At 35.4% G+C, this 26,279-nt stretch overlaps 6 protein-coding genes, 1 long non-coding RNA gene and 1 other non-coding gene across 9 annotated transcripts; 3 read left to right on the top strand and 5 right to left on the bottom strand.

Annotated features, from left to right (window-relative positions):
* LOC18613941 (bifunctional fucokinase/fucose pyrophosphorylase) lies at positions 251-5,004 on the bottom strand. The gene is made up of 6 exons (XM_018123510.1): positions 4,288-5,004; positions 3,406-3,770; positions 3,086-3,212; positions 1,965-2,978; positions 988-1,721; positions 251-828 (listed from the first exon to the last, which is right to left on the bottom strand). Exons 1-6 carry the CDS (start codon positions 4,850-4,852, stop codon positions 442-444), a joined length of 3,192 nt encoding a protein of 1,063 aa, XP_017978999.1. The 5' UTR covers positions 4,853-5,004; the 3' UTR covers positions 251-441.
* On the bottom strand, positions 5,137-5,210 carry TRNAV-AAC. The gene has a single exon. It is a non-coding gene; the product is annotated as a tRNA-Val (tRNA).
* On the top strand, positions 8,203-11,545 carry LOC18613940 (probable serine/threonine-protein kinase WNK10). The gene is made up of 7 exons (XM_018123519.1): positions 8,203-8,766; positions 8,976-9,013; positions 9,088-9,315; positions 9,399-9,619; positions 9,704-9,861; positions 9,968-10,382; positions 10,469-11,545. Exons 1-7 carry the CDS (start codon positions 8,659-8,661, stop codon positions 11,317-11,319), a joined length of 2,019 nt encoding a protein of 672 aa, XP_017979008.1. The 5' UTR covers positions 8,203-8,658; the 3' UTR covers positions 11,320-11,545.
* LOC18613939 (DNA-directed RNA polymerase III subunit RPC10) lies at positions 11,972-13,874 on the bottom strand. Its single transcript, XM_007051428.2, has 3 exons — positions 13,563-13,874; positions 13,374-13,467; positions 11,972-12,254 (listed from the first exon to the last, which is right to left on the bottom strand). Exons 1-3 carry the CDS (start codon positions 13,674-13,676, stop codon positions 12,124-12,126), a joined length of 339 nt encoding a protein of 112 aa, XP_007051490.2. The 5' UTR covers positions 13,677-13,874; the 3' UTR covers positions 11,972-12,123.
* On the top strand, positions 15,561-16,268 carry LOC18613938 (protein yippee-like At4g27745). The gene is made up of 2 exons (XM_007051427.2): positions 15,561-15,862; positions 16,020-16,268. The coding sequence occupies exons 1-2, from the start codon at positions 15,767-15,769 to the stop codon at positions 16,245-16,247; spliced, it is 324 nt and encodes a 107-aa protein (XP_007051489.2). The 5' UTR covers positions 15,561-15,766; the 3' UTR covers positions 16,248-16,268.
* LOC108663810 lies at positions 17,746-18,808 on the bottom strand. The gene is made up of 2 exons (XR_001929897.1): positions 18,426-18,808; positions 17,746-18,226 (listed from the first exon to the last, which is right to left on the bottom strand). It is a non-coding gene; the product is annotated as an uncharacterized LOC108663810 (long non-coding RNA).
* LOC18613936 (calcium-binding protein KIC) lies at positions 20,362-21,151 on the top strand. Its single transcript, XM_007051425.2, has one exon. The coding sequence runs from the start codon at positions 20,656-20,658 to the stop codon at positions 21,034-21,036; it is 381 nt and encodes a 126-aa protein (XP_007051487.2). The 5' UTR covers positions 20,362-20,655; the 3' UTR covers positions 21,037-21,151.
* Positions 21,464-24,406, bottom strand: LOC18613934 (serine/arginine-rich splicing factor RS31). 2 transcript variants are annotated; one of them, XM_007051421.2, is made up of 6 exons: positions 24,301-24,406; positions 24,028-24,176; positions 22,651-22,763; positions 22,309-22,538; positions 21,945-22,229; positions 21,464-21,801 (listed from the first exon to the last, which is right to left on the bottom strand). In XM_007051421.2, the coding sequence occupies exons 2-6, from the start codon at positions 24,131-24,133 to the stop codon at positions 21,768-21,770; spliced, it is 768 nt and encodes a 255-aa protein (XP_007051483.1). In that variant the 5' UTR covers positions 24,134-24,176; positions 24,301-24,406; the 3' UTR covers positions 21,464-21,767. The 2 variants fall into 2 exon arrangements, with proteins under 2 accessions (XP_007051483.1, XP_007051482.1); XM_007051420.2 differs by having other exon boundaries at positions 21,464-21,798; positions 24,301-24,405.

Below are 26,279 nucleotides of genomic sequence, written 5' to 3'. Positions count from 1 at the left end.
TTGAGCATGTTTAAGGACAAAGACAACCATAGATTAAAGGGTCGCCGTTTCCCAGGGGAAAGGGCAAGGAAACGACAACTTAAAGCGCTTTGGATTCCTTGCTACATTAGGAAGTTTCGTTCATTCCTCACCTTCCTCTGCTTTTACATGGAAATTGAAGCAGCATTTGCAAGAGTAATTTTCCACAATGTTTTTATTTTCTTTGTTGGTGCTTAAGACCACAATGTTTTTATTAACCATACAATTCGAATACCAAATAAAATAGTATAATTCATCTTCTAGCATTCCTTTTTCAAATTTTGTACAAGAATAAGATTTATAATACACCAAAGAACTAGATCATCTCGGCTTTAATTAATCAGAAAAATAGCTACGGATTGTGGTAAAGAATCAAAAGTTTCCTTTATATTAGTATTATATCCTCTCTGTAGTCTATAATTATTAGACGCTCCAATTGTATATTACTGAATCAAATTCTGGGTTTTTCTCCAACTTGTTTCTCAATTCTGTGGCACACATGGCATCTTTGGCAAGTAACAGTGCAAAGCCCCCGCCACCAGCTCCCACTAGCTTGTAGCCAGAGCAGTAAGGGTCAGCGAATGCAAAAAGCTTGTCAACATATTCGTTGCTGCAGTAAGGATCAAGTTCTTGATGCAACCTCCAAGCCTCCAACATAATCTCCCCTAGCTTATCTACATCGCAGTTCATCAAAGCTTCCCTCCCTATCTTAGCTAATTCAGTAAGACGCTTGATAGTGGATACAAGAAGGTTGTCTCTCCGAAGATAACGAAGGACTACCTTTTGTAAGACTTGATGTGCAAGTCGAACCTTCAAGATAATAATAGAACAACATTTAAGATAAAATCTTTCAGAAATGAAGTCAATAACTAAGCAATAAGTATATTAAATTCTAAAATTTGATCATCAGGTTAAAGATGCAAGTACTGGAAGGGTAAACTAAACTGCGAGAAAGGCTGAACTACTTACTTGACCTGTAAAGACCACAAGCAACCGCTGGTGCAATTCTGAAATCAATTGAGGAGATGCCACTAGAGGGAAGACTTGGAGCCGCAGTGGTATTCCAGGGTAACTTGCAGTAAATTTAATCCCAGGGTACAAACCTCCTATCTGATCCTGCCAGCCACCACCTGTTCCCATGAGTTGCTCTAGTACCAAGACAAGTCTGGCAACATTTTCATTGCTATCATCACCATCCATAATCTGGAGAAGTCCTTTCACAACAGCAGCTGCTAAGATGCTAGAAGTCCCCAAGCCACTGCCCCGAGGTACATTGGCCCATGTACTTATTCGCAAGCCATTACATACTAGAATGTTTTCATGAATAATTCCAGTCACCAGCAGTGCAGATTTGACAAGCCGAAAAGGATCATTGCCATCAAAGGGAGGAAGGATTGAAGTAAGATGTTCAATAAGTAGCTCATTTCCAGAATCATCACTAATCAACACTCCACTTGAATTAGTTGTCTCTACAATAGTGCCAATTGGAAGAGAACCTTCCAAGCTCACTGCCATATTCAGAACACAGCCAGCACGCTCTAAGCTCCATGGAGGAGTATCACTCCAGCCACCAACAAAATCTACTCGAACGGGTAACTCTACTTTTGCCATTCTTGGACAAAAAGATTGATCCATAGAGCCATCATGGTTATTGTTCCCACAAGCTGAAGCAGACTTGATGACAGGGGAGTCCAAGAGATGCTCTAAGGGGGAGAAAACAATTAGTAAACCAAGGTAAAAGACCAACAGGATCAGATATGAAATTCAGATATAGGACAAGCATTTCACCAGGAAAAGAAATTTGAGAAATACAGAAACAACGATACATATAGATGCAAATGTACAAAGATTTGAGTGATTGTTTAGAGTTGTGTATAACAGCTTTAGCCTTTAGTTATATAAAAAAATTCCCAATATAATATCAATGCAGATGCACTTGAATATACCTCCAAAACCATATCTAACTGCTGATGCAGTTTCATCAGCAACTGCAGCCCAAATTTTGTGCTCTAACTCACAAGCTTTCCTTTCCTCTCCACATGCTCGAAGAAGATCAACTTGCACCTGATATACCCGGCTTTTGGGAAGAATCTTAGAATTCTGCTGTATAAGTCTGGGACAAAGGGCTAGGAAGTCCTTACATATTTTGACCCCAGAAATCTCTTTTTGTAGAATTTCTTCACACAACTGAGATAAATTGCGCCCAAGCATGCCATAGTTAATGCAAGCCTTAGCAATTCCAGCTGCAAGATCTGCTTGATGATTACTGGACCCAATGCACATTTTCGAAAAGTCAATTGATCTATGCAACTCCTCCAAACTTACACGCTGAGAGTCTCTCCACAAGGAAAGAAAGTCTTGGTTTTCTCCATCACTCAAGCCCATCAACCACATTCCCACACTAAGCATCTCAAAGTAAGACAGAATGGGGAATAATTTTGCATTCCACAAGCACTTTTCCTGACCACCTGTTGAGCTCCACAGATCATTTTCCTGAATACCTAAATCATGCATGACCTTCTCCCAGGGTTTTCCACAAAATGTCCCATCGCTGGTAAGTGGATTCTTTGGGTTATCATGGATGCCACAAAATACAATTACTCTTTCAGTACACCCCACCAAAGGAACCTCCCAAAGACAATGGCGATCAGGAAGCATGAGCTTAACTGAATTATCTGTCATCCTATCACTGTCTTCTGGAACATTAATACCAACAACAATAGACTGGGAACCAATCTGTATTCCACCTGAAATATTTGAATCGTATATTAGGGAATCCTCACCAATTGAGACACCATCTGCTATTTTGCAAGAAAGAACAACAGCAGATGCTGCAATGTCTGACACAGTTGTTGCTGGTATGGAACATAAGTGTCTTCGACCTACAAGTGCTGAATCAGCTTCACTAAGGTGATCCAAAACTTCAGTTGAAGTTCCAAAATGTAGAAACAGCAAATCATCTGTAGTGAAAAAATGACAGTATAACATGAATAAACCAAATCCTATAAATATTAACAAGGCAAGAACTTTAGCTAGGTTTTGATGCTTTAAACAACGCATAACATACATGCACAATAGCTGAACATCCTTTGTTTTCCCAATTTGCTGACCAATGCTTCACCCAAGGGGCGCTGTCGCAACCAATCATGCTTTGCAGGTACCCAAGCTGCCACAAGATCTTCATACAAACTCATCTGCTTAAGTACAAGGATGTATCGAAAGCTTGAAACTGTTAGAATTACATGAAGTTTAAGAGTACCTAAACCTTGAATGTAGAATTGCACAAATGTTGATTTCTTTACCAAAGGCTAGAAGTTCTAACAATTTGATACGGCCAGTGTAACTATGCTACAAAATTAGAGACTGAAACAAGAATTAGTAGCTTGCCTCCTTTTTGCTGTTCAGAAGCTCCGAAATCAATGGTTGGCAAGAACATGCAAGCTTGACAAGCTCCACCCATGCTTTGCCTCTAACAGCTATTATTCCGGTGTCAAGCAATGCTCTACCATCATCTAGTATTGCTTGATTCTTAACAAGCTCTTCTACACTAGGTTTCTGCAGGAGGTTGTCAACTAAACTGACTGTGTAACTTTCCTCGAGAATCTCGGTTTTCGATGCCACAATGACACCATGGTTAGCAGCTATATCAAGAGTTATAGGCACAGTGATAATGCTAGATGCATCCTGTGGAAGAATCAAAGTGGAGGCATCAAAACATGGGAGAACATCTCCAGTCATAGTGAATATTCCACCTGCGCAAGATTAAAAAAAAAAGTATATATACGCATATAGTTTGCAGAGCAAGAATTATTAAAAGGTTAAAAGATACTCAAAAAATGCGTTTGACTTGCTCTTACTAATTTCGACTTATTTACTTAAGCCTCCTAAAAATTTGCTATAAAGCTACAAACAAATTTGCTACAAAACAAAAACAAATTATTGAAAGCAAATCATAATTGATCATAAATAAACAAATGATTAAATGATGTAACTAAATGCATTTTGTAATCTAACAATTAGTACAGTTTTAGTTTTAAGTCCTAAAAATATTGCTACTTTTTAATATTTGTTTCCAATGTACTTACAACTTTTTACTACCTGAGACCAAAAGAATACTACAAGAGCAACCAACTCTTTTACTGCGATTTACTTTTACCTTTTAGTAAGTAAATAACTAAAAACAATAAGCAAAACAGAGCCTAAAAGTAAAAACATTTTCAGGGAACTCAAAACCCGTAACACGACATCTGAAGTAATCCAAGTTTTCACCTTCATCTTTGAAAGCTTGTCGGGCACAAGAAGCAATTGCAAGGATATGATCGAAAAGCAAGGGGACCGGACCATCAGGGTCATCGGCAGCCAAGTAAGGAAGCGGCAAGAAGACTTTCCCCATTGGATTCGCCCATGGAACCCTTTTAGAATCCCCGCCAGCATGAAGCAACAAAATATGCTTTTTACCCATCAAACTAACCGCACCATCTCCAGCACTTCCACCGTTTGCAAATGGAACAACTTTCTCGTAATGTTGAGCGAGGGCGTGAATGGCATTGAGCGTGGCAGCCCCGGATCCGATCCGTTGACCGTCAGGGTCGGGAACCGCGAGAGTGACAGTGGAAGGAGCGATCCTGCCCATTCGCTTGGCCCGTTTGAGTTGCCAGTCGTAGAGTTGCGCTTGTTCGGGGCTAGCTGCCGTTAGTACGATGGCATCCCATGTTGGAACCCTAGTGGGATGGCGCACCGACAACCTTAAATGGTACCATGATTTTCGGAGGATGGTGGTTAAGTCAGCTTTCGGTTTGGTTCTGGAGAATTTTCTTTCTCGTTTTGGTTCCATTAGATATTGAGGGAAATAGAGTGTTCGAGGAGATGGAGAGAGTGGAAGAAGGTGAAGTGAGAGGGGAATGAATAAGATTGACTGGACTAACTCTATTTTGTATTTTTGAAAGAGAGGATGAAGAGATGGAGGCTGGGGACTTTGGGACTCTCGGGTTAAGATCATGTGGTTTTCTGGTCCACCATGCTCCTTCCGTCCTCTGTTGTCGCCATGTCGGATTTAATTTTTGATTGGCTTGTGGCTTTGGCAAACCACAAAAAATAAATATATAAAAAGATAAATGTTGGCGTCGCCCGGACTCGAACCGGAGACCTTCAGTGTGTTAGACTGACGTGATAACCAACTACACCACGACACCAATTGTGAGGGTGCATGTGCAGTTTAAAATTCCCATGCTGAAAATTACTTATATATATAATGTTTTCCTAAACAATTCGACGAGATTAAGGCAATTGAAAAAAATTACTTTTATTTTTTATCAAATAAATTTTTATAATTAACACTTAAATAACTATCATTAGTCAAAATAACATTTGTCTATTTATACTCATGTGAACATGTTAAACATACCACATTAATATAACATAATATAAAAAAATAACATTTTGACTAATGACGATTAATCAATTATTAATTATAAAAATTTATTTAATTTAAAATAAAATATAAAAATTTAATTGAAAGTAATGAGAGAATAAAAAATTATTTGTATTTTATTAAATAGTTAAGGAGTTTTTTTAAACTTTATACCTTTCTTATACTACAACAAAATACGTACTCTCTAAAGTTTAATCAATATTTTAAAAAAAAAAGGTTTTTATCTCTATAGATGAAAATATTTCATGTGTTTTGCTAGCATTAATCACCTTTTTATCAAAAAATTATAAATTATATATATAAAAAATGAATTATATGAAGGGTCCGTTTGTTTTGCAGTAATATACTTTTCGTAAAGTATTTTCAAGACTTATACTTGTTTGAAAAAAGAAAAATTAATTCTAACTATAAAAGATTTTATGAGTCAATACGGTTAATTACGAAAAAGGCGTAAGACATTTCTAAAGAACAACAAAAACACTTTTATATTAAATTTATGAGTATAAGTTTGATGAATATTTATATTTAACTTAAAATATAAAAAAATAAAAAAAATATTTAACTTTAAAAAAAATAATTTAAATAGTAAAATTTAAATTATACAACATTATTAAAATTAAAAAAATATTTTTAATGAAACCATTCAATACAATTAAATTTTTTATTTATAAATGGAACAAATCTTACTAATAACTATAATAAAAAATATTTTAATAATCATCATTTGATGAATATACATTTATAATAAGTTTAAATCTTACTAATAATTATAATAAAAAATATTTTAATGATCGTCATTTAATGAATACATATTTATAAGTATAAGTTTTTTATATCTTACACAATTGATGAATTTTTATATTTTTATAGTTATGATAAAAAGTGATAAGATGGAAATTTTTTTAAAAATTAAAGTTTATTTTTATTATAGATACGTTGTTAAATGCTTTGAAAAAAATCATTATTTGTTATAAAAATAACTAAAAAGAACAAATAAAGATAACTAAAAGAATAAGAAAAGAAAGTATTTAAAGATAAGAAAATATATCTTATTTAAGTGTGTTTACAAATAAACTGATGGGGTCTATTTATAGGCAAATAATCTCTTTATCTTGATAAAATTTACAATATGAAGATAACACTTAAAGATTATATGGATTAAATCTTAATCAAATCTAATTTACATCAAATCTAGACATAGATAGAATAAATGGATATTCACAAAAATATTCATAACATTATTGATTTTATTCATTTTCATTTTCATTTTTAATTTGATCCCAAAAAAATGAAAATCAAATGTCAATATTATTTTGTACTCAACTCCTATTTATTATTTTAACACCTAACTAACTCCACTACGATGAAAAATATTTTTCATAAAATGATCTAAACAATAAAAAGTGTTTTCGATAGTTTATTCAAACAACAGAAAACAATAAATTTTCCTATAAAACATTTTACACAGAAAAAATTGTTTTTCAATAAATCATTTTTCGATTACCAAACGGATCTTAAATTTATCGTAAATAATAGAGAAGAAAATGATGAAGTTCTAAATGATCTTCATGCATATTTTCAAAAATAATTTAATATAAGTCCTTGTGTCTAATAATAGATGATTACTAGTATATGATTTAGACCAACCATAATATATTTATGTAATTTTATAAGAAAAAGACCAACTCAAGTTTAATGATATTTATAATAATAATAATAATAATATTGTTATTACTCTCACAGTCCTTTTCCTTGAATTTAATTGAATTCAGAAGCTAATTAACAAATTGATTTTTTATAAAAAAAAAGATTTTGAATCAAAAATGGATTCTAAAAACAAGATCTTGCAATTATATATACCCATAGCCCATGAGCGACGGTTTACTGTCATGCTAGCAACTCAAACTTGAACTTTCAAAAAAAATAAGTGATTCGAACTTGAAGTATTGCTACATCGGCAACTCAAACTCAAAATGTGACGTGGTATTGTCGTGTCAACAACTTAAACTCATTTCATATTTCATGTCAATACATGATATCACAGCAATATTGACGTCAATACCGTAACGATTCATTTAAAAAATATTAAAAATTAAAATATTAAAATATTATGATTTTAAATAGATGAATTAAATTGAAAAATGCTTAAATATACGGACTTCTTATGTTACTTTGACCAATTAACAAAGTAAATTTCTTTATAAAAAAAGGATTTTGAATAGAAATGGATTCCAAAAACAGGATCTTGCAAGCCGTATATACCCACGGCCCACGAGCGCTTAAAATAGACAGCTGAAAACGGTACGGTTTTATCGCGAGACAAAACGAAGGCCGTTGGTTACAATTACGCACGAAAAAAAAAAAAACAACAGAAAAGCAGAACAGGCGGCGCGGCAAAACATTAACTTTCAACCGCTAGATCAAAAGCAAGTCACAAGGCTAAAAGGTAGTTGAAAACAAAAAAAGTGCTATGAGTTGTACCAACAGAAAATAAGTGTTAACGTTAGTTACAAGGTTTCCTTTGAAATTCAACCCGTACAAGTGTTTGTTCAAAGCTTCTCTTTCGCATTCCCATACTATCATCCACTCCAACAGCTGTCTTTCAACCTCTTTTCTTCTCCCTGTTATCACCACAATCCCCTTTTCTTTTCTGTTCTTTTTTTTTTTCTTTCACATCCGTTCAAAAAAAAGAAAAAAAACCCCAAATCGCACCCTCCCTATCTATTATTATTTTTATTATTTTTCTTTGGGTTTTGTTTTTTTTTTTTTAAGAGAATTTGGTTTGAGAGATAAAATGGTATTGGAGAAGCTGGGTTTGGTGTAAAGAAATGAGGGGGTTGCGAGACAAGGCACTCGGGGTTATGAATTGTAAACGCAGTTCATTGCCTCCCAACGACGCTGTTGTCGTCGCGGTACTCGAATGCCGATTCCGTTCGCGGTGGGCATTCGATTCTTTCTCCATTGCCTCCGAAGCCTTCTCTGAGCACCATCATCATCAACAACAACAACAACAACAACGTCGTCGTTTCTTTCACAGCCTTGTCCTTTAACGGCCATCGCTTTCATCTCTTTGATTGCTTAGTCCACTCTCTTTGTCCCCCTCCCTCTGCACACCCCTAGAAAAAAAAACCATTTTTAAAATTTGAAAAACGAAGAACATATACAAATTTTTCCTTGTCTTTTTGGTAGCTGTTTGGTTCCTAGCAGAAATGAATTCTGGGTCAGGATTGGTATTGCCTTCGAATGATGGAATGGTTGATACTTCTGAAGCAGAGCCCGATTTCGTAGAAAGAGATCCTACGGGTCGTTACGTTCGGGTATGGATCTAATTTTACTTATTCCAATATTACTGTATTCACAAATGCAATAGTTGAGATAACATAAAGTTACATTTTGATGTAAAATCTTTGACATTTAAGACAAAGATTTGGGCTACTAATAATTGAGCTATGCCTTTTTTTCCCTCAAGAATATAATGGAATATTAAAAAAAATGTTAATGTTTTTTTATTTTTTCTATGTAACAGTTTGATGAAGTCTTGGGCAAGGGTGCATTCAAGACAGTGTATGGTTTTTATCTTCTCGGGTCTTAGCAACAACTTGGATACAGTCTTTAATGATTTGTTTACAATGTTGCAGTTATAGGGCATTTGATGAAGTTGATGGAATAGAAGTTGCTTGGAACCAAGTAAGGATCGATGATGTCCTGCGGTCGCCAGAAGATTTGGAAAAATTGTATTCTGAAGTTCATCTCTTGAGATCATTGAAAAATGAAAATATCATCAAGTTATACGATTCATGGGTGGATGACAAGAAGAAAACTGTTAACATGATAACTGAGCTGTTCACATCTGGGAGTCTCAGGATGTAGGCACTTGTTGATTGTTTAACTTTGTTCTTTTTTATCAATGCTGTTCTGTATGAAGTAATTTGTATCATTTCGTTATCAGATATCGAAAGAAGCATAAAAACGTTGATATGAAGGCCATAAAGAACTGGGCAAGGCAGATTCTTCGAGGCCTAGTGTATCTTCACAGTCATGTCCCCCCTATTATTCATAGGGATTTAAAGTGTGACAATATCTTTATTAATGGGAATAATGGAGAAATTAGAATTGGTGACCTTGGCTTGGCAATTGTCATGCAGCAGTCAACTGCTCGGAGTGTTATTGGTAAAAGAATTGTTATTGTCAAAATGCTGCATCAGATTTAGCCAAGTTAATAAGTATCTTTAATTTGTTTTTATTTTTCATCAGGTACCCCCGAATTTATGGCTCCGGAGCTCTATGAAGAGGAATATAATGAACTGATAGATGTATACTCCTTTGGAATGTGTATGCTAGAGATGGTTACTTTTGAGTATCCATATAACGAATGCAAAAATCCAGCACAGATCTATAAGAAAGTTATCTCCGTAAGTACTTCTCTCAACTGCTTATTATCGCATTATGAACAGGGCTTTTTTCATTTTGGACTTGCTTTTTGTGACCTTTTTTTGTATTTTGGTGAATTGGATTCAGGGCATTAAACCTGCTTCCCTGAGTAAGGTGGTTGATCCACAAATAAAGGAATTCATCGAGAAATGTCTGGTTCCAGCATCTGAGAGATTGTCTGCAAAGGAGCTTTTGGATGATCCATTTCTTAAAGTAGAGAACCCAAAGGAACCAATCCGAGATCCCCTGCAACTACCCAACCCAAGTTTGAAAGCAATAAATGTACCTGCAAATTTACCTGCATCAGGACCTTTGTCCATGGACATTGATACTGACTATAAGCAGCTTTCTGTAAGCATGTGCACTGGAAGCAATAGTGAGAGTCTTCAGCTTCCGGTTTTGGAGTTCCAGAGAATGCACAAGAACAATGAATTCAGGTTGAGAGGGAAAAAAGATGATGATAACTCAGTTTCATTGACCTTGCGTATTGCTGATTCTTGTGGTAAGTGCTTGTAGTACCTTGAAACATTGAGTTGCTTCCTGATCACAGTATTATAATAACACAGAAGTTAACCGCTATACTTGCAGGTCGAGTAAGAAACATACATTTTGTCTTTTACCTTGATACCGATACCGCACTCTCAGTTGCAGCTGAGATGGTTGAACAACTAGAGTTAACAGATCATGATGTTGCCTTCATAGCTGAGTTTATTGATCACTTGATAATGAAACTTCTACCTGGTTGGAAGCCCTCCTTTGATTATCCCTCAACTGGAACGGCAAGTCCCTGTGGTGAGTTTTCAGTTTCCGGAAACTGCAAAAACTCAATGGCATGCCCATGGGATTCAGTGCGAACTAGTGATCCTGCAGTGATGTTTGCGAAAGACATTGTCTCTGGTCTAAATACAAGCCTTCAAGGAGGTGTCATTCAAGCCCAAGATGGTTTCCATAACGAGTATCATTCTTCTTTGGAAGATCAAGAGTCACATGCATCGGTCGTTTCAGAGATACCGGTTGAGGAGACTTCCACTAAGAATGCTAGATCGTCTGAGGCTGCTGATTCGAATATAAATGGAATCTCTAAAGATTTAGGAGGATATATCTCTGAGCAAGAACTTCAGGATACTTATTATGATGAATGCAACTCAAGAAGAAATGATAGCAGTGCTGAAGAGTGCATACCATTAAATATATTTGTGAAGACTTCAGGGTTCTCCTTCCCCAATTTAAGCAGAGAATCAAATGTTATGTGCTTGCCAAGTAGCTGCTCATCCCTGATAACAGGGGACAAAGATCTGGATGTTGAATTAAAGCTGGAGCTTGATGCAATTGAGGCACAGTATCAAAATTGGTTCCAAGAGCTTTCAAGGATGAGGGACGAGGCATTAGAGGCTACCAAAAAGAGATGGATGGCAAAGAAAAAGTTGGCTGATCAGTGATTAAGAACATGAGTCATTTTCTTCTTATTGTTATGTTACGTTGTTGTTTGTTTTGTCACTTTTTCCCTCTTAAAAATTGTGATGATATCAATTTAAACCTCTTGCATTGGACGCGGCTTTTTTTTTGGGTAGTCGTGATCCTTCTTGATCTAATTTTGTGCTCAGAACCTGACTTTCTGGTCTTTCTTGGGATTGGGAATTGTAATGTATATAATCTTGCACCACAGCTGACAGCACTGCCTTATCTGTTCTTAGCTATCACGGTTATTGTTTGCTTGGCTATCAGAAGCAGACTTTACTTTCTAAAATCTTCAGGCTGAGTTAGACATGGATATGGTGACTTTAAAGATGTAGGTGGCCCAGCAATTCATGGGAAGTGCCTGAGCCAGGGAAAGAATGAAGAAAGCCAGTAAACTAGCAATAATAGCATACGCTTGCAAAATTTCAAGCATCATGTTTGATACTTCAATTATTGATTTTACTGCTGAGGCATTTTGTTTGAGTTGCAATGCTAGTGCAGAGACTACATGGATTGACCTTTTTAAGCCAGATCTCTCAGACTCAATGCAAATTCAAGCAAGGGATCAGCTTTGACAGTCACCGATGCCATATCTTCCTTGTCAATTGCAGGGGCAAAATGCCAACTGACTAATTAAACCAAGAATTAGGAAAACAATCAACTTAGAATTTCTCCAATGTAATTGTCATCAAGGCATCTCAGGTTCTCAAAAACAAACTACGGCTGAAATATAACCCAAAATTTGAAGCCTATCATAGTATCTATGCATCTAATATAACATGAATTTAATCTTCACGCCACCTCTTTTCACAGCGCAAGCACTGATAGAATGTTGTTGCTGGCTCATCAGCTGACCGGATCTGTATCTGCGAGAAATAGGCCCTCCCAAAGCCGCAATTAGGGGCAGGGCATGTTGCTGCCAAAAAACAAACAGAAGGTTTAAAAGAGAAGGACAAGAAAATAAAACAATGACCATATCAGCAAGAAGAGAGATCTGTATGCAAAGTGTCCGATCTTATCTGCCACCGGAATTGACTTCATCATTTAGCAATCAAGAACCAGCAGGGAGAACAACTACAGAACAAATTACTTAATGATGTTTTATCATAGAAATTTAAAACTTAAGACACTAACTTAATTAAAGAAGCACAGAATTCACAGTTAAGTTTCCAAATGCCTAGAAGATGAATGTGGCTTAGTTCAGCCTAACTCAACTGACCAATTTTACAAACCTTCTGCTCCAACAACAAGAGATCATTACATGATAGTTTAGACAATAGAAAAAAGTTAAAAGAACTACGTGAAGTCAATTGTACAAAATCAGTTCCCTCATTCCTGGACTATAAAAAATCACACTTTCTTTTAAAACCTTAACATGCAATCTAATTACAGTTCTAGTGATTTCACTTAATGGTATTTTTGTTGAACAAGATGATTTTTCAACTTTTAGGTCATTTCTCTTGCCACCTAACTAAACATATTTTATAGAATTTTAGCTTTCTACTTTTTCCATCCATCATATACCATCTTGGCTAGTACTAATTATTTCTTTAGCATCTTTGAAGCATAAACTTGAAAAACAAATGACAGTTCAATGACCACCACCTGCTGCCTTAATTAACTATACATCTAGCTCCAGAATCCTCTGGTTAAGAGCACAGAGCTCTTACTGTAATAATCATGACTACAACTGAGTCTTCCATAGATAATTATATTACATCAAGAGTACTATTATATATTCAACAATTGCATATGCATTCCATATAATCACACAAGAATATAGAATTTTGCCCATAACTTTTAGTTGAACATCTCTCTCACAAATGCAATAAACACCAAAAATTCCAATTTATAAACACACAAAGGTCACAGACAACAAGCATAAACCACACCAGAAAAACAAAAGGCAAAGTAATCTGATAAAATCATGATTTTCGATTAACATCAATAAATCAAATAACAATATCTTCACTAACATTCAGTAAATCATAAGAAAGAAAAAAAAAAACCAATTTCAGTGCTAAAATTAACTTACCATCAGTCTCAGCGCCTCCTATTTTCATATCATCACTGTTGAAAACGGGTTCTATTTCTTTCTTAACAAGATGCTGCCTTCTCTTTATTTTAACCTGTTAAAAAACCACATCACAAAATCACTCAACAAACAAACTTTTTTTTTAAAAAAAAAACGAAAAACAAAATTTGACATTACGCACTAAAATACCTTGTTTTCGAGTTGACAAACGTAAGGACAAGTCGGGCAAACGAACCTCGACGGCCGACCCATGTGTGGCAACTCGAACTGTAACATGTTACCACAAGTTGGGCAAAACTCCATTCTTTTTAGTTACTGATTGGGTTCTTTGAAAACCCTAATTCGTTTTTCTTCTTCTTTTGAAGTTTAAGTTGAGTGAGTTGCTCAATTTCTAGAGAGTGTTCCGAATTTTTCGTATTATTTGTGGTTTAACCCCTCTGTTTTTGGGCTATTTTTATTATGGGCAAAAGGTTGTTCAAGACTTCAAGAAAATCTCCGATTAATTGGAATAATGTTTGCTAATCCTATATATATATATATATATAAATATAAAAAGATAAATACGTAAATAAGTCTTCAAATTATATCCAAAAAGTTAATTTAATTCTTATTTTTTAAAATAAATTTTTTATTTTTTATTTTAAATCAAATAAGCTCTTTATATTAACCGTCGACTATGAAAATTTTACGTAATCTTTCCTATGATACATTGACATGTCATCTTGATGACGTCAATGTCACATGACAAATAATGTGATATAAAAAATTATGAATTAGAAATTAGATTTTTTTTCTTTTTTACTTATCTAATTGTCCAAAGTTTATTAATTAGAGATTTGAAACAAAAAATTAAAAAAAAAACTAATTAAAGCCATCTTTCTTAACAGAAAAAAAGGTTTATTTTCTTTAACATTTCTTAAACCCAATGTAGTTTATAATCAAAATGTCCTCTCCCTATTTATAAATTCCTTTTCCTTTTTTAAAAATAGTTTTGGGCTAATTTTGAATTTAAAAAAACTATTAAATATGTTGGGAGAGAATTTATTATTGTTAGTAAATAAAATTCAATATCATCAAATTTTCCTATCAGATTTAAGGGACGAAAAGAGCATCAGATTTCCTTACAGATTTTAGGGAAGAAAAGAGAAAGATTTGGCTTTCTTTTACAGAATTTAAGAAAAAGAAAAACATCAAATTTCCTTTATAAATTCTAAAGAAGGATTTGACATTTTGAAATAACATTGTGTGTTTCAGTATTATAAATGTTATGTGTTCTATGTTTATTCTTCTTCTTCTCAAAATCGTTTATGACTATTCTCAGATTTTTTTATATCTAACTTTCAGTCAGGTAACAATAGCTTCAATCAAATTGAAAAAGTTGAATAGGTTTTTTTTGCTAGTAATGATGGCTTCAAAAGATGATAATCAGTTAAGAAATGATGGTAATCAGTTTGAAACAATTACTTTTTTAATTTTTTGTTTGAAATTTCTAATCGATAATTTTTTGACATTTGGAAAGGAAAAAACCTAATCCCAAGTCAATAATTTTTTATGTCATGTTTTCTGTCACATAACATTAATATCATCAAGATAACACGTCAACATATCATATGACAAATAACATGACATTAAAAATTACTGACTGTACTGTTAACTAATGGAAGTTAGTCAGCAGTTAGTAAGAGGAGTGTATTTGATTCAAAATAAAAATTCAAGAACTTATTTAAACGTAATAAAAGGGTATGAGCTAAAGTAACTTTCTTGATATAGTTCAAGACTTATTTGAGTATTTAGTCAAAATAAAATCTCAAAAAATTTTCAACATAAATATTTTTAAAATTATAAGTATCTATTTTTCAAATTCAAAACTTAAAATTTATTTATTAATAAGGTAATAACATTCGATTCGTTAATAATGTATATTAATTTTTATATATTTATAAATATTTAAATTCATAAATTATATTATGCATTGCGACTTTTAAAGTGTAAAACAGAAAATATTAAAACCCTTAAATTATGTCTTGCTTAAATAAGCATAAGGTAAGTTTAAAATATTTTTTTTGTTTTCCTTTATATCTATATTTTCTTGATACTAATGGAGAACAAGTGACTTAGTCAACAAGCAATAACCATTACCAAGACCTACTTTTTAGATAATTATGGAAAACAAATCCTTTTTCCTTTACACCAAAAAATAAAAATCTAAATGTTAGGTTACCGTTTAGTGCTTCTCTTCTCATAGAAATCTAGAACTAATTAAAAAAAAAAAAAGGCTCACCTGCCAATCTTGTCTTTATCAATACCTTTTGTTTACTCCATTTCTAATGAGTGAACATTAATCTTTTAGCAATTAGTATCATAGAGCAGTAAAGTGAGCTGCATATTCTTCAATGGCGGACTGGATGATAGGGCCAAGGCTATACAATTGTTACAAGTGTGGAAACATGATATGCCGTCACGATGATAGTATTTCTAAAATCTTTCAGGTGAATTTAATTTTTGATTATTTCTTCAATATTTGTGGCCTTTCCTACATGTAAAATTGAATTTGATAATCTCTGCAATGATGATCAATGTTCATTTAAAACTTGCTTTGTTCGATTCTGAATTCCAAAAGTTATGAACCTGCTTGATTTGGGGTAGGCAAGCCATGGCAGGGCATTCCTGTTTACCCATGTTCAAAACGTTGTTGATGGTCCAGAGGAGGATCGGCAGCTTATGACCGGTCTCCAAACTGTGACAGATGTTTACTGCTCTGATTGTGGAGAGTTGTTGGGTTGGAGGTACATAAAAGCTTATGAGGAATTACAGAAGTACAAGGAAGGCAAAATTGTGTTGGAAAGATTGAAGATTGCCAAGGAGAGTTGGTAGCCCCTGGATTTTTCTAGTATTGTTGTTTTTCAGCTGTTCATTTCTGTACAGGAAATTCTTTTCCATTGAATGTTTATGGTGTTAATGTTCAACAAGCATCGAAAAAGGGCGGTCAATGCCTTACCTTCTCTGTGTTCTTATCTTATATGCTGGTCCTTAAGCTTGATTTCAGATTCCTGGTTACCCAAGTAAAAGAAAGGAATTCTGAGTTCTGCCAATCCTCACTGCTGGGAATTCTTTTTGTTTTCAAGCAAGTAACTGGAGACCTTGCTCTCCATTTGGAGATCTTTTATAACAATAAATTCTCAGCCTTTCAAAAAATAAAAAATAAAAGTAAAAGAAAGGAAACTTTCTTCACTTAAAAGTAGTGTACATTTATCACACAAAAAAGATACTGTGCAATTCAGCATCGCCAGGCAGCCCTCAGTTGCAGAGACAGGTGCAAAATAGGATGAAAGAAAATAAGATGAACTTAAGCTGAACACTATTAACAATTAAGCAGCTCCACCGCAGTTGATTTCGTGGAAAGAACCCTTTCGTATTAGTTTTTATTCAACTCTGACGAAGGCAAGTTACTCTGAGATCATTTATTGGTTGCAGCTATGTTGCAGTAATCTATATCCTTTTTACAGCAAAATAAGGGAATAATGAAGCGCAAAGCATCCTTGCTTAACCAGATCTACTTCACATTTGGAATATTATTGCTATTGTTTGTTTATTCTCATGCTCAGTTGTTTAGCATAGAACCTTCTTTAAGCAAGGACCAAAAGACTATCCCCATAGCTTGTAATGTTTAGAAAATACAATCCATCTCGACGCTGGGATTTGCTCAGATTTTCTTTAAGTTTGAAAATAGATTCCCATCCCACCAACTATTCCTGCTATTAGATGGGACTCTCATGAATGAGGGGCGGAAAATGTCTCCCCCTTTTCTATTCAAATAGCAGGTTCTACCAATTAACCATCTCCAAAATTAAAGAATTAACTAAGAGTTATGATTATACAGGTACTCGTAGATAACCAACTTGATAATGTAAGGTTTGAATACATTATATTCGGTTATGAGACGGATTAGGATAATGTTTTTAAAAAACGTGTCAGGTAAATTTCTTGAATTTAGATTTTGTATAGGTACTCGTAAGTACTCAACTTGATAAAGTAAAGTTTGGATACGTTATATTCGGTTATGGAACAGATTAAGGTAATATTTTTAAAAAATGTGTAAGGTAAATTTCTTGAACTTAGATTTTAAATTTTGTAAGATTTGACTTACCTTAACTCAATCTTTATCATTTCAATCAACCTACCTTTTCATAATTTATATTAGTTGAATTATAGTGCAAATTGAACTCATAGAAATATGTGAAACACTCTAAATCTTTGTCAAAATTGCCAACTTAAATAGATCTAGATTCTAATAATGAACGAATTCATTATTAAAATTTAATTTTGGATAGTGTTTCACAATTTTATATTGATTTTAATAGGATTTGAAATCTTGATAATTAAACGATTTTGGATTGAATACTTAAAAAATAACGAGTACTCTACTCATTTACATCTCTAAGCTTAATAGCTTCTCGCCCGAAAGTGAACTTGAAGCAACTACTTTGTTAAGGTAAATTGCTGTTGTTAGAGCTTAAACATCAACTAAAATCAATGATTTTTAATTTATAGTAAATCTTTCCAAGGCAGTTAGCAGAGCAGGGATTGACCATGCAGTTTTCTTCAATGACGGATTCGGTTTGGCAACATGTATACAGTAAGTGCAATATGTTGGAAACCTTGTGTCCCTTGGTGATCACATCATCGAAAAAAATAAGTAGGTTAAGTCCTGTGTTTTTGAGAGATCTGCTCGCCTCTTTTTTTTTTTTTTTAATGTACTGCAGTGTGGGAATCAACAAGGATTTGGCTTCTCACGTGATGAAGCATTACCCTGGCTACCAGCTTCTGCAGCAATTGATTTGCCTTGTGGACAGCTGCATTGGGTTGGGAAAAGCTATAAGAATTAGGTGGAAAAGATGTTAAAGAAGGAAAATTCCAATCTAGAAAATCCAAAAGCAACAGAAAAAAGCAGCACCAATAATGCATTACTGGTATTAGTTAACTCAATTCATTGCAATAAGTTAAGAATGGGCAAGCAAATTACTATCATTACTGAGAAACGTAACTACTCACCAGTCACCAACAATGCCAACAAACTACTTTTTCCCTACATGTCTGCCCAATAATGCTAGGAACTAATGTCAAAGAATTGGTTTGATGGCAAGATAATTTTCAGACATGAAGCTTGTACCTTGTACCCTTTGTCACCAAGGAGAGGAGGCGAGAGCTTCGGCTTTAAAAACGGCTAAAACTAATATTGATTTAATAACCATTGTAGATGAAGCTTAACTGCCCAAAATCATGGGACAAACTATCTTAAAAAGAAAGGGAAACAACATACCCTAAAGCTTTCATGTCTGTAGGACATGGGGAGGCATGCGCCAGGAGACAGAGTGGTCACTCACCATAATAAACGTATATTGAAAGAGATATGACCCCTCCCCCATTTTATAACTGTCCTGAGAGACCAACTAGACAGGGCTTTGTCAAGAGACCCCGGAAAATAAATGAGAAACTTCCTTTGGCTTTCTGTACTTGCCAACTTCAAATTGTTTTTGTCTTTTCTCTACGGAGAATGATCCCCTCCAATTTCATTGATTTTCTTTTTCCAATCATATAATCGACGTCATGATGACGATATTCTGACGATTTGTATCAAATATCAAATACAACAAAGTCTTTGTTGTATTGAAATATGTATTATCTTTCCTTGGACGGCATGAAGAAAGATTAAAAACAAAAATATCCCTAAAAAGACCAATAAAGTGATGAAAAGATAAAGGATAAAATATACTACTTTCATAAGTTTTGCTCACATATCAATTAATATTTAAAATAAAATCTTTCATTAGACACATAAGTCTGTTGTTAATTAATTGTTAATGCTTTCATTATTTTAATAATGTGGTAGGGATAATTTTACCCTTCTTTCATAAGAGAAATAAGAGAGTTTAGTGTTTTTTAACCAACAATAAGCTAAAACTCCTTCAAAATCTAAATTTTATTGCTGAAATGTTTCAGATTTGTTGTTGATTTTTGATATCCCAACTTAGAATCAATTTATGAAGAGAAACTATAAACCTATGTTTGATTATTGGTATTATTGGTAGGTGACTCAAAAGTGTCGTCCAAAGGTGAAAAGAGAAAACGAAGATTGAGTTGTTTAGTTAATTTTTCTTATTTGTTTATGAGTTTTAAAACCATAAACTCATATTTGATTTAAAGATTTGAGTTTGGAAACTTATTATGAAAACTTGACATTCTTGAGTTATAAGATTTAAAAGTGTTTGATCAAATTTTCTAAAGAGTTATTAACATGTTCTTGTATTCATCTTTTTTATGCAAGGGCATTTCAAATATTTTACATTTATTGTTAATGTTGTTTACACATTGGAAACAAACTATCTATTTCGAATGCCATGAAATGAAATGAAATTATGGACAAAATTTAGAGAGATAGAGGGATTTTAGCCAAAGGTAAAATCAAATTGAAATTTTATTGAAAGGAAAGAAAAGCAACATAAGGGGTGAGCATAACAGGCAGAGGGACCAGAACACATGGTAGTTGGAGGCTCCATGTGAAAAGTGAGAGGAAAGCTGAGATTAGGGCAGGGTTTAGAAATCATTTGTTTCGTTAGGAATAAGTGAAAAAATTGGACGGCAGATAATATGATTGATGGACTGTTGGGCCTAACAACAAATTGCAAGAATCCAAGTATATATCTAATTGAAGAGAGAGATAGAGAATAGGAACCTTCATAGAAAGCCAACACCGGACAATTTAAGCAATTCTTTCTGTCAAAGAGGATTACGTCTATCCACCGCATCCCCCATTCTCCCTACATATGCACCTTCCTCGAAACTGTTAAGTTGAGAATAAAAATATAAACCCAGAGAGAAAAAAAGAAAAGAAAAGAAAATCGTACTAATAATAATACCCACTAGGACTTGATATAAGGCGAATACTCCACCATAAAATGGAAAAAGATCTTCTCATCATTGCGAATCAAACCGTCCGTTTTAATAGGATGAGAGATGAAATCGATTTTAGACGCTTGATTGTTGCAGTCCTTTTGGGGCCAAAAGCATTTTCGAGTGTCACGTCACACAATCAAATAGAAACAATAGCAAGCGATGAAACTTTTGCATGCTCATAAAGGCTATGCGCTGGTCCTTATATAAATCGCTCCCTCGGTGCGAAGTCCACAGTGCGCACCTTTAAGCTATCCTTGTCCCTCTATTTTGTTTTTGTTTTTGTTTTTGACCCCAGAGCAGAACAAGCTTCTTTCAGCAACCCAACACAATGGAAAACAAGGGAATTAACGGAACACCTTCGACAACAACAAGCCAGTACGAGGATTTGTTACCTGTGATGGCAGAAAAGCTCGACGTGGAAGCTTTTGTGTCTGAATTATCTGGAGGGTTTCGGCTTCTAGCTGACCAGGAAAGAGGGTTGATAACGCCAGAGAGTCTGAGGAGAAACTCTGCACTTTTAGGCATGGAAGGGATGAGCAAAGACGAAGCGGAAGGGATGGTTCGAGAAGGTGACCTTGACGGAGATGGGGCACTGAATCAGACCGAGTTCTGCATCCTGATGGTGAGGCTTAGCCCTGGAATGATGGAGGACGCTGAGACTTGGCTTCAGAAGGCGATTGATCAGGAGCTAAGGAAATCCTCCGCTTGACCCTTTTTTTTTGTATTCCTTTTTGGTGCATTAAGACATTCTATTTATCTTATTGTACGGCAAGGTTTATTGTTAATGGAAAATGATTATTGATCAAAAAACTTGATGGTCTATACGTTCAGAGTTATAGGTGGGTACTGGGTACAGAAAACGCCAAGACTTTCTTACCAAATCTTAACTTGCAGGACTAAATACCGAATTCAAACTTGTAGGCAAGTCCCCGGAAAAGAGAAACCATGTTCATAAGGCACTTTATCACGATCTATGTATTAATTAAACCATTCACTTCATAATTCCACATAACCACAGACACCTCTGGTTCCTTGGTGGTGATTTCTCAATCCTGATATTTGAAAATAAGTGAAAGTACAAAGTCGAAGTCCTGTAAGAAAAATCATCAGTCGACCAAATAGCAGCAGAAGATGTTAAAGGGGAAAGAAGTAACCAGCAAAGGTCATTTTAGTCAGCAAAACTATCTATATTAACACGAAAAAGTGGCTCTCGACTCCATATCAAAAGATCACCCCATAAATCCAAACTGTGACTGCATATTACAACCGAGTAATGATTGTAGTTTGACCTAGAATCCCCCAACTTAAAGTACAACGGGAAAGAAAGAAAAAAGCTAGTTCATTCTTATACGAAGCGCACACGCAGCTAGGCAGAGAACCACAAAAAATATTAAGGACCCATATGTTGAACAAGTTTTTCCCCATCAATCTGACAGCCATCTAAGTGCGGGACCTTCGGGCAGGTGACTGGCTGCTAATTCAATGAACAGTAAGGATGGCATTAATTATGGACTAAAAAAATATATAATTTGAAGCATGTTACAATAGGCTCACAAAAGAAACTTCGGAAAAAGAGATAAAGAACCGGCAAGCAACAATAATGGCTATAATCACTACCTGCGATATCTGCCACTGCCATGCTCAGGACTCCTGTGCCTCCCGTACTCAGGACTCTTGCGCCTGTCATAAGCAGGACCATTATAGCGATCATAAACAGGACTTCGAGCCCTACCATAATCAGGGCTAGGTCGCCTGCGATATGCAGGACTTGGTGACCTCCCATATGGACTATCACCACGTCTACGATAACCACCACCTCTTCTAGGGCTCTCATATCTGTCATCCCTCTCATCATCATCCCTTAAAGCGTATTCAACAGACACAACCCTGTCCAGCAACTTGCTGTAAAGGCAAAAGATGGTACTTTAGGAGCAATACCATCTGACCATGAAATCAATGAAACAAACAAGTATATTACTACCTCCTTTGTGTAGCCTCGAGGGCTTTTGTAGCATCCTCTTGTGTTGCAAACTGCACGAATGCAAAGTTCCTCCTAATGCGAACATGAAGAACCTTCCCATATGGCTCAAAGTGCCTTAGTATATCTCGTTCCCTTGTACGAATTGGATCGAAGTTGATAACAAACAAGGTTTTAGTGGGCCTCTGATTTGTTGTAGACCTAGAACCATCGCGATGCCGACCACGTTCACCCTGACAAGAAAGAAATTATTCACTTTAAATCAGAAATTATTGATTTCATTCCCAATTAAAACTCAAAACCAGCAACTCTAGAAATGAGTAATTCAGACGAACAATAACACACCTTAGCCCACTCCACAGACAGTCGACGCCGGTCATAACCAAAAGGAATATTATCAAGTCCACGAATAGCATCTTCAGCATCACGTTCATCCTCAAAATAAACAAAAGCAAATCCTGCAAAATACACTGATATCAGGGGCAGAAATAACAATTTGTACCATTGTTGCTATACCCAGACAGCTAGGGGTACATCAGCCAAATCACAGGATATCTTTTCCCTGCAAGAATTAAGAAAAATATACGACACCTGCATGTATGTGAAGGAAGGGCTGATACACATAAGGATGTAGAAGCGTTGCATGATGAACTAAATCAAGATGGTAGCATGTTAAAGGTTAAAATCCAAATTTTGAGGTCTGAGACATCATTGCAAAGCATGTTTCGCCATTCAGACAGCAGGAGTTCAGAAATGGAAGGCATGGCATGACAGAATTCAGAGATCCTCTATAGTCAGTGGTAGTAGGCATGGCATGACAGAATCCAGAGATCCTCTATAGTCAATGGTAGTAGGCATGACATGATAATTTGATAGGTCCCCACCAGCCAGTGAGGAGGGTGAGTAACATGATCGAGTGAAGAAAATGCAGGATGATGCCATCTGTGAGTGGCAGTAGAGCAGGCAGGCAGGCAGGAAATTTTCCATTGCAATAGAAGTTTTTTGCAGAGAAGTTGGCGAGCCCAGATAGAAGCTCATTTTCCCTTAGTAGTTCCTGCGTCAAAACAAACACTTAATATGGAGGTTTTCTCCAGAAAAATTGAAAATCTGCGGTTGCCATTTTAATTTCTTCTGGATGGTGTGATCAGATATACAGACCGCTATAGATGCTGTATATCAGACATCCAATTCCAACAAGGAAATTGCCCATTTAACACATTTCGTTTATTCAAAAATCAAGGTCACAAGCATCCTCCTGCGGACTGCTACTCATGAAATCACTCCCAACATTCCCCTCATTAGCTTCAAGGGTCAGTTAAGTTAAGACATTATTAAAGACAAGATCTGGCACCGGGTCACAAGATGCTCAGCCGGCAGGCAAAAAGGCAAAGCATAAAACTAGTATACGAGTTGTTCTTTATAGTGACAAAAAGCGAGAGAAAAAGATAGAGATTGATGAAAAGGTAGCCACATGAAGAGAGAAGAAAACCAAAAGAGTAGCTCCACCAGGATAACAGTTATAAAAGAAACTCCATTGGAGTTAAGTGGGACGATGCACCAAAACATTAAAAATACGCATTTTAGATTCAGAAAGGATTCAACTCAATCAGCCCACAATCTAACATCAAAGCAGTGGCAAATTCATTTCGCTAATAGCACTAAAAGTACAATCCAAACAGGGCACATTCATTGTTCTTATAGTCATCGGAATATATATTTTACCAGATTTCATGTCGACGCGCTCGATCCTCCCGTACTTTGAAAACAAACGCTCCAGCTCCGACTGCCGAGTCTCGTACTCAAAGTTCCCCACAAAAACAGGCCTCATTGTCCCCCCCAAACAAAATTGCACCTTTATCCCCAATAGAAACCTAAAAACAAAGAGAGCCCAGAAATGCAATTATAAACCCTAGAATGAACATACCCTAGGGACAGTTAGTTGCGTTGTCCTTCGTCTTCTTGGAGAAAAGAATCAAGGAAACGTACGGAGAGTACCTTGCAAAGTTGAGAGTAAAACCTCAACTGGAAAACCCTAGAAGAAAGAGAAAGCGTGTTTGGGATTTGGGTGTAAGGAAAAATTAATTGGACTTACAAGGGCGTAATCCCAATTATAGTGCCAAACAAAGCCCTACAAGTGTCAAGAGGACGCTGTCATGGTAATTTTGGGTCGCTCGATTATTATTCCATCCAGGGTGAGGCGGTATCATCCGCTAGATCGTCAAGGTCGTAGCTTAATTGGGTTTTAATGAATCTCAAGGCGGGCCAAAATGGGCTGGTTTTTTCGGATATGATCCGGCCCATCTGAATGCTAATTATCGGGAACCAAGATCCTAAACGAGATGGGCCAGACCACCTCTTATCCTTTTTACTTCTTTATAAACTCCTTGAAGGAGATTTAAATGGTATTAATTAATACTTATGAACATGTTTGGCTATTTCCTGCCTTTCCTTTCTAATATCTTTTCTGTCACGTCATTTTCTGATTTTCTCTTTCGTGGCTTTTGTTTCCTTTGCCTACTTTGTAAGGGCCCAAAATCAACAACCATTCACTTTGTTTTGGAGACGTGAGAAAAACGTTGGAAGCATTGATGCAAATTTTGAAATTTCCAATATTAATTTTATTTTATAAAGAGGAAATTCATTAAAAAAAGGAAAGCATTTCGGAAGAATCAATACTATTCTATAAAACCCTGACCTCTATTCCTCCTCCTATAGCTCCTTCTGACTTCACTAGTACCAGTAAATTCCACCTGTGGGATTTGAGTGTACTATCAAAGGACAACAGCATAACAACTTTACTTTTTTAATGCATTAAGCCCAGAGAAGCCAAACGTTAACTTTATTTTTTCTCTCTCCATCCTTTTGCCGCTCAAATTAAAGCATTACAATAAAGTGCCTGGTCTTTGAGGTACAATATAATGAAATGTTAACTCATGAAGAAGTTGATTACAGTGATTTTCTCAGACATGGTGAAGGAAACATCCCCCACATGTCGTCTACTGTAGAATTACTGCTCAAACCCGACCTACACGGGCTATTCAGGGGGTAGATTAAAGTCTCTGTTTTTTTTTTTTCTATAGTTCTTGTTGGGAAAACTTAAATGTGTATTAATATGCCATGAGACGCATTCCGGAAATAAAGGGTATTTCTTGCTCAATGTGATAGCATCTCCGGGCAATCCAAGGACCACAGCTATCTATGAGCATGTGGATCACAGCTGGCTGCATAATTGCACTCTTAGGCCTTAGCTATCGAATTTGGAAGACGAAATCCAAGTGCAAGACAATGGACAGAAGAGTGGAAAGGGAAAGAAGGGAGATGTTGGTTTTGTCTCTTGCAAGAGACAAAAATTATATGCTGCCGCTTGGTAGTGATTTGGGTCAGCTTTGATACATTTTGGCGTTCCCAGGCACCAGCTTATGTGAAAGCATAGTTAAAAATATTGAAGTCAAAAGCTGGGTTATTGGTTGATTCACCGAAATGCAAAGGAATTTACGTGATGGGAAAAACAAGAGATCGATTCATGCATACAGGTTTAAAGAAGAGCAGATGACAAAGAGAAGGAAATGTCTTTGCATTGGATTCCAGCACACTCCATTGTTGTACAGTCCATGATTGAGAATGGTGGGCTTTTCTCATTCCGTCTCTTTCCAATCGTATCCCTCTGGGAAAACATAAACATTATACATTTCTCATGGGGTTGGTGCTTTTGGTAACAGTAAACCCATTATTTTCTCTTGATATTTGATATAAAAAACAAAAAATAAGGAATCGTCTTCACATGAAATTGTAAGTCGACGATATCAGTTTCTTGTCTTTCACTTTTTATTTTCGTCGAATTTTCCATGAATAAGTACAGTTGCTCTGTTGGACTTGTAATTTTCTCAAATTAAATACTAACAAATTCCAACTTAGCTTGAATTTTCAAAAAGGTGAACAGAAAAAGAATGGGAAAATTGAGGAAAAAGAAGGGA

This window comes from Theobroma cacao, chromosome 1 (genome assembly GCF_000208745.1).
Source record: "Theobroma cacao cultivar B97-61/B2 chromosome 1, Criollo_cocoa_genome_V2, whole genome shotgun sequence".
NCBI classification, from domain to species: domain Eukaryota; kingdom Viridiplantae; phylum Streptophyta; class Magnoliopsida; order Malvales; family Malvaceae; genus Theobroma; species Theobroma cacao.
Note: the sequence above shows the minus strand (reverse complement) of the source record. Positions and strands in the feature narration are given on the sequence as shown.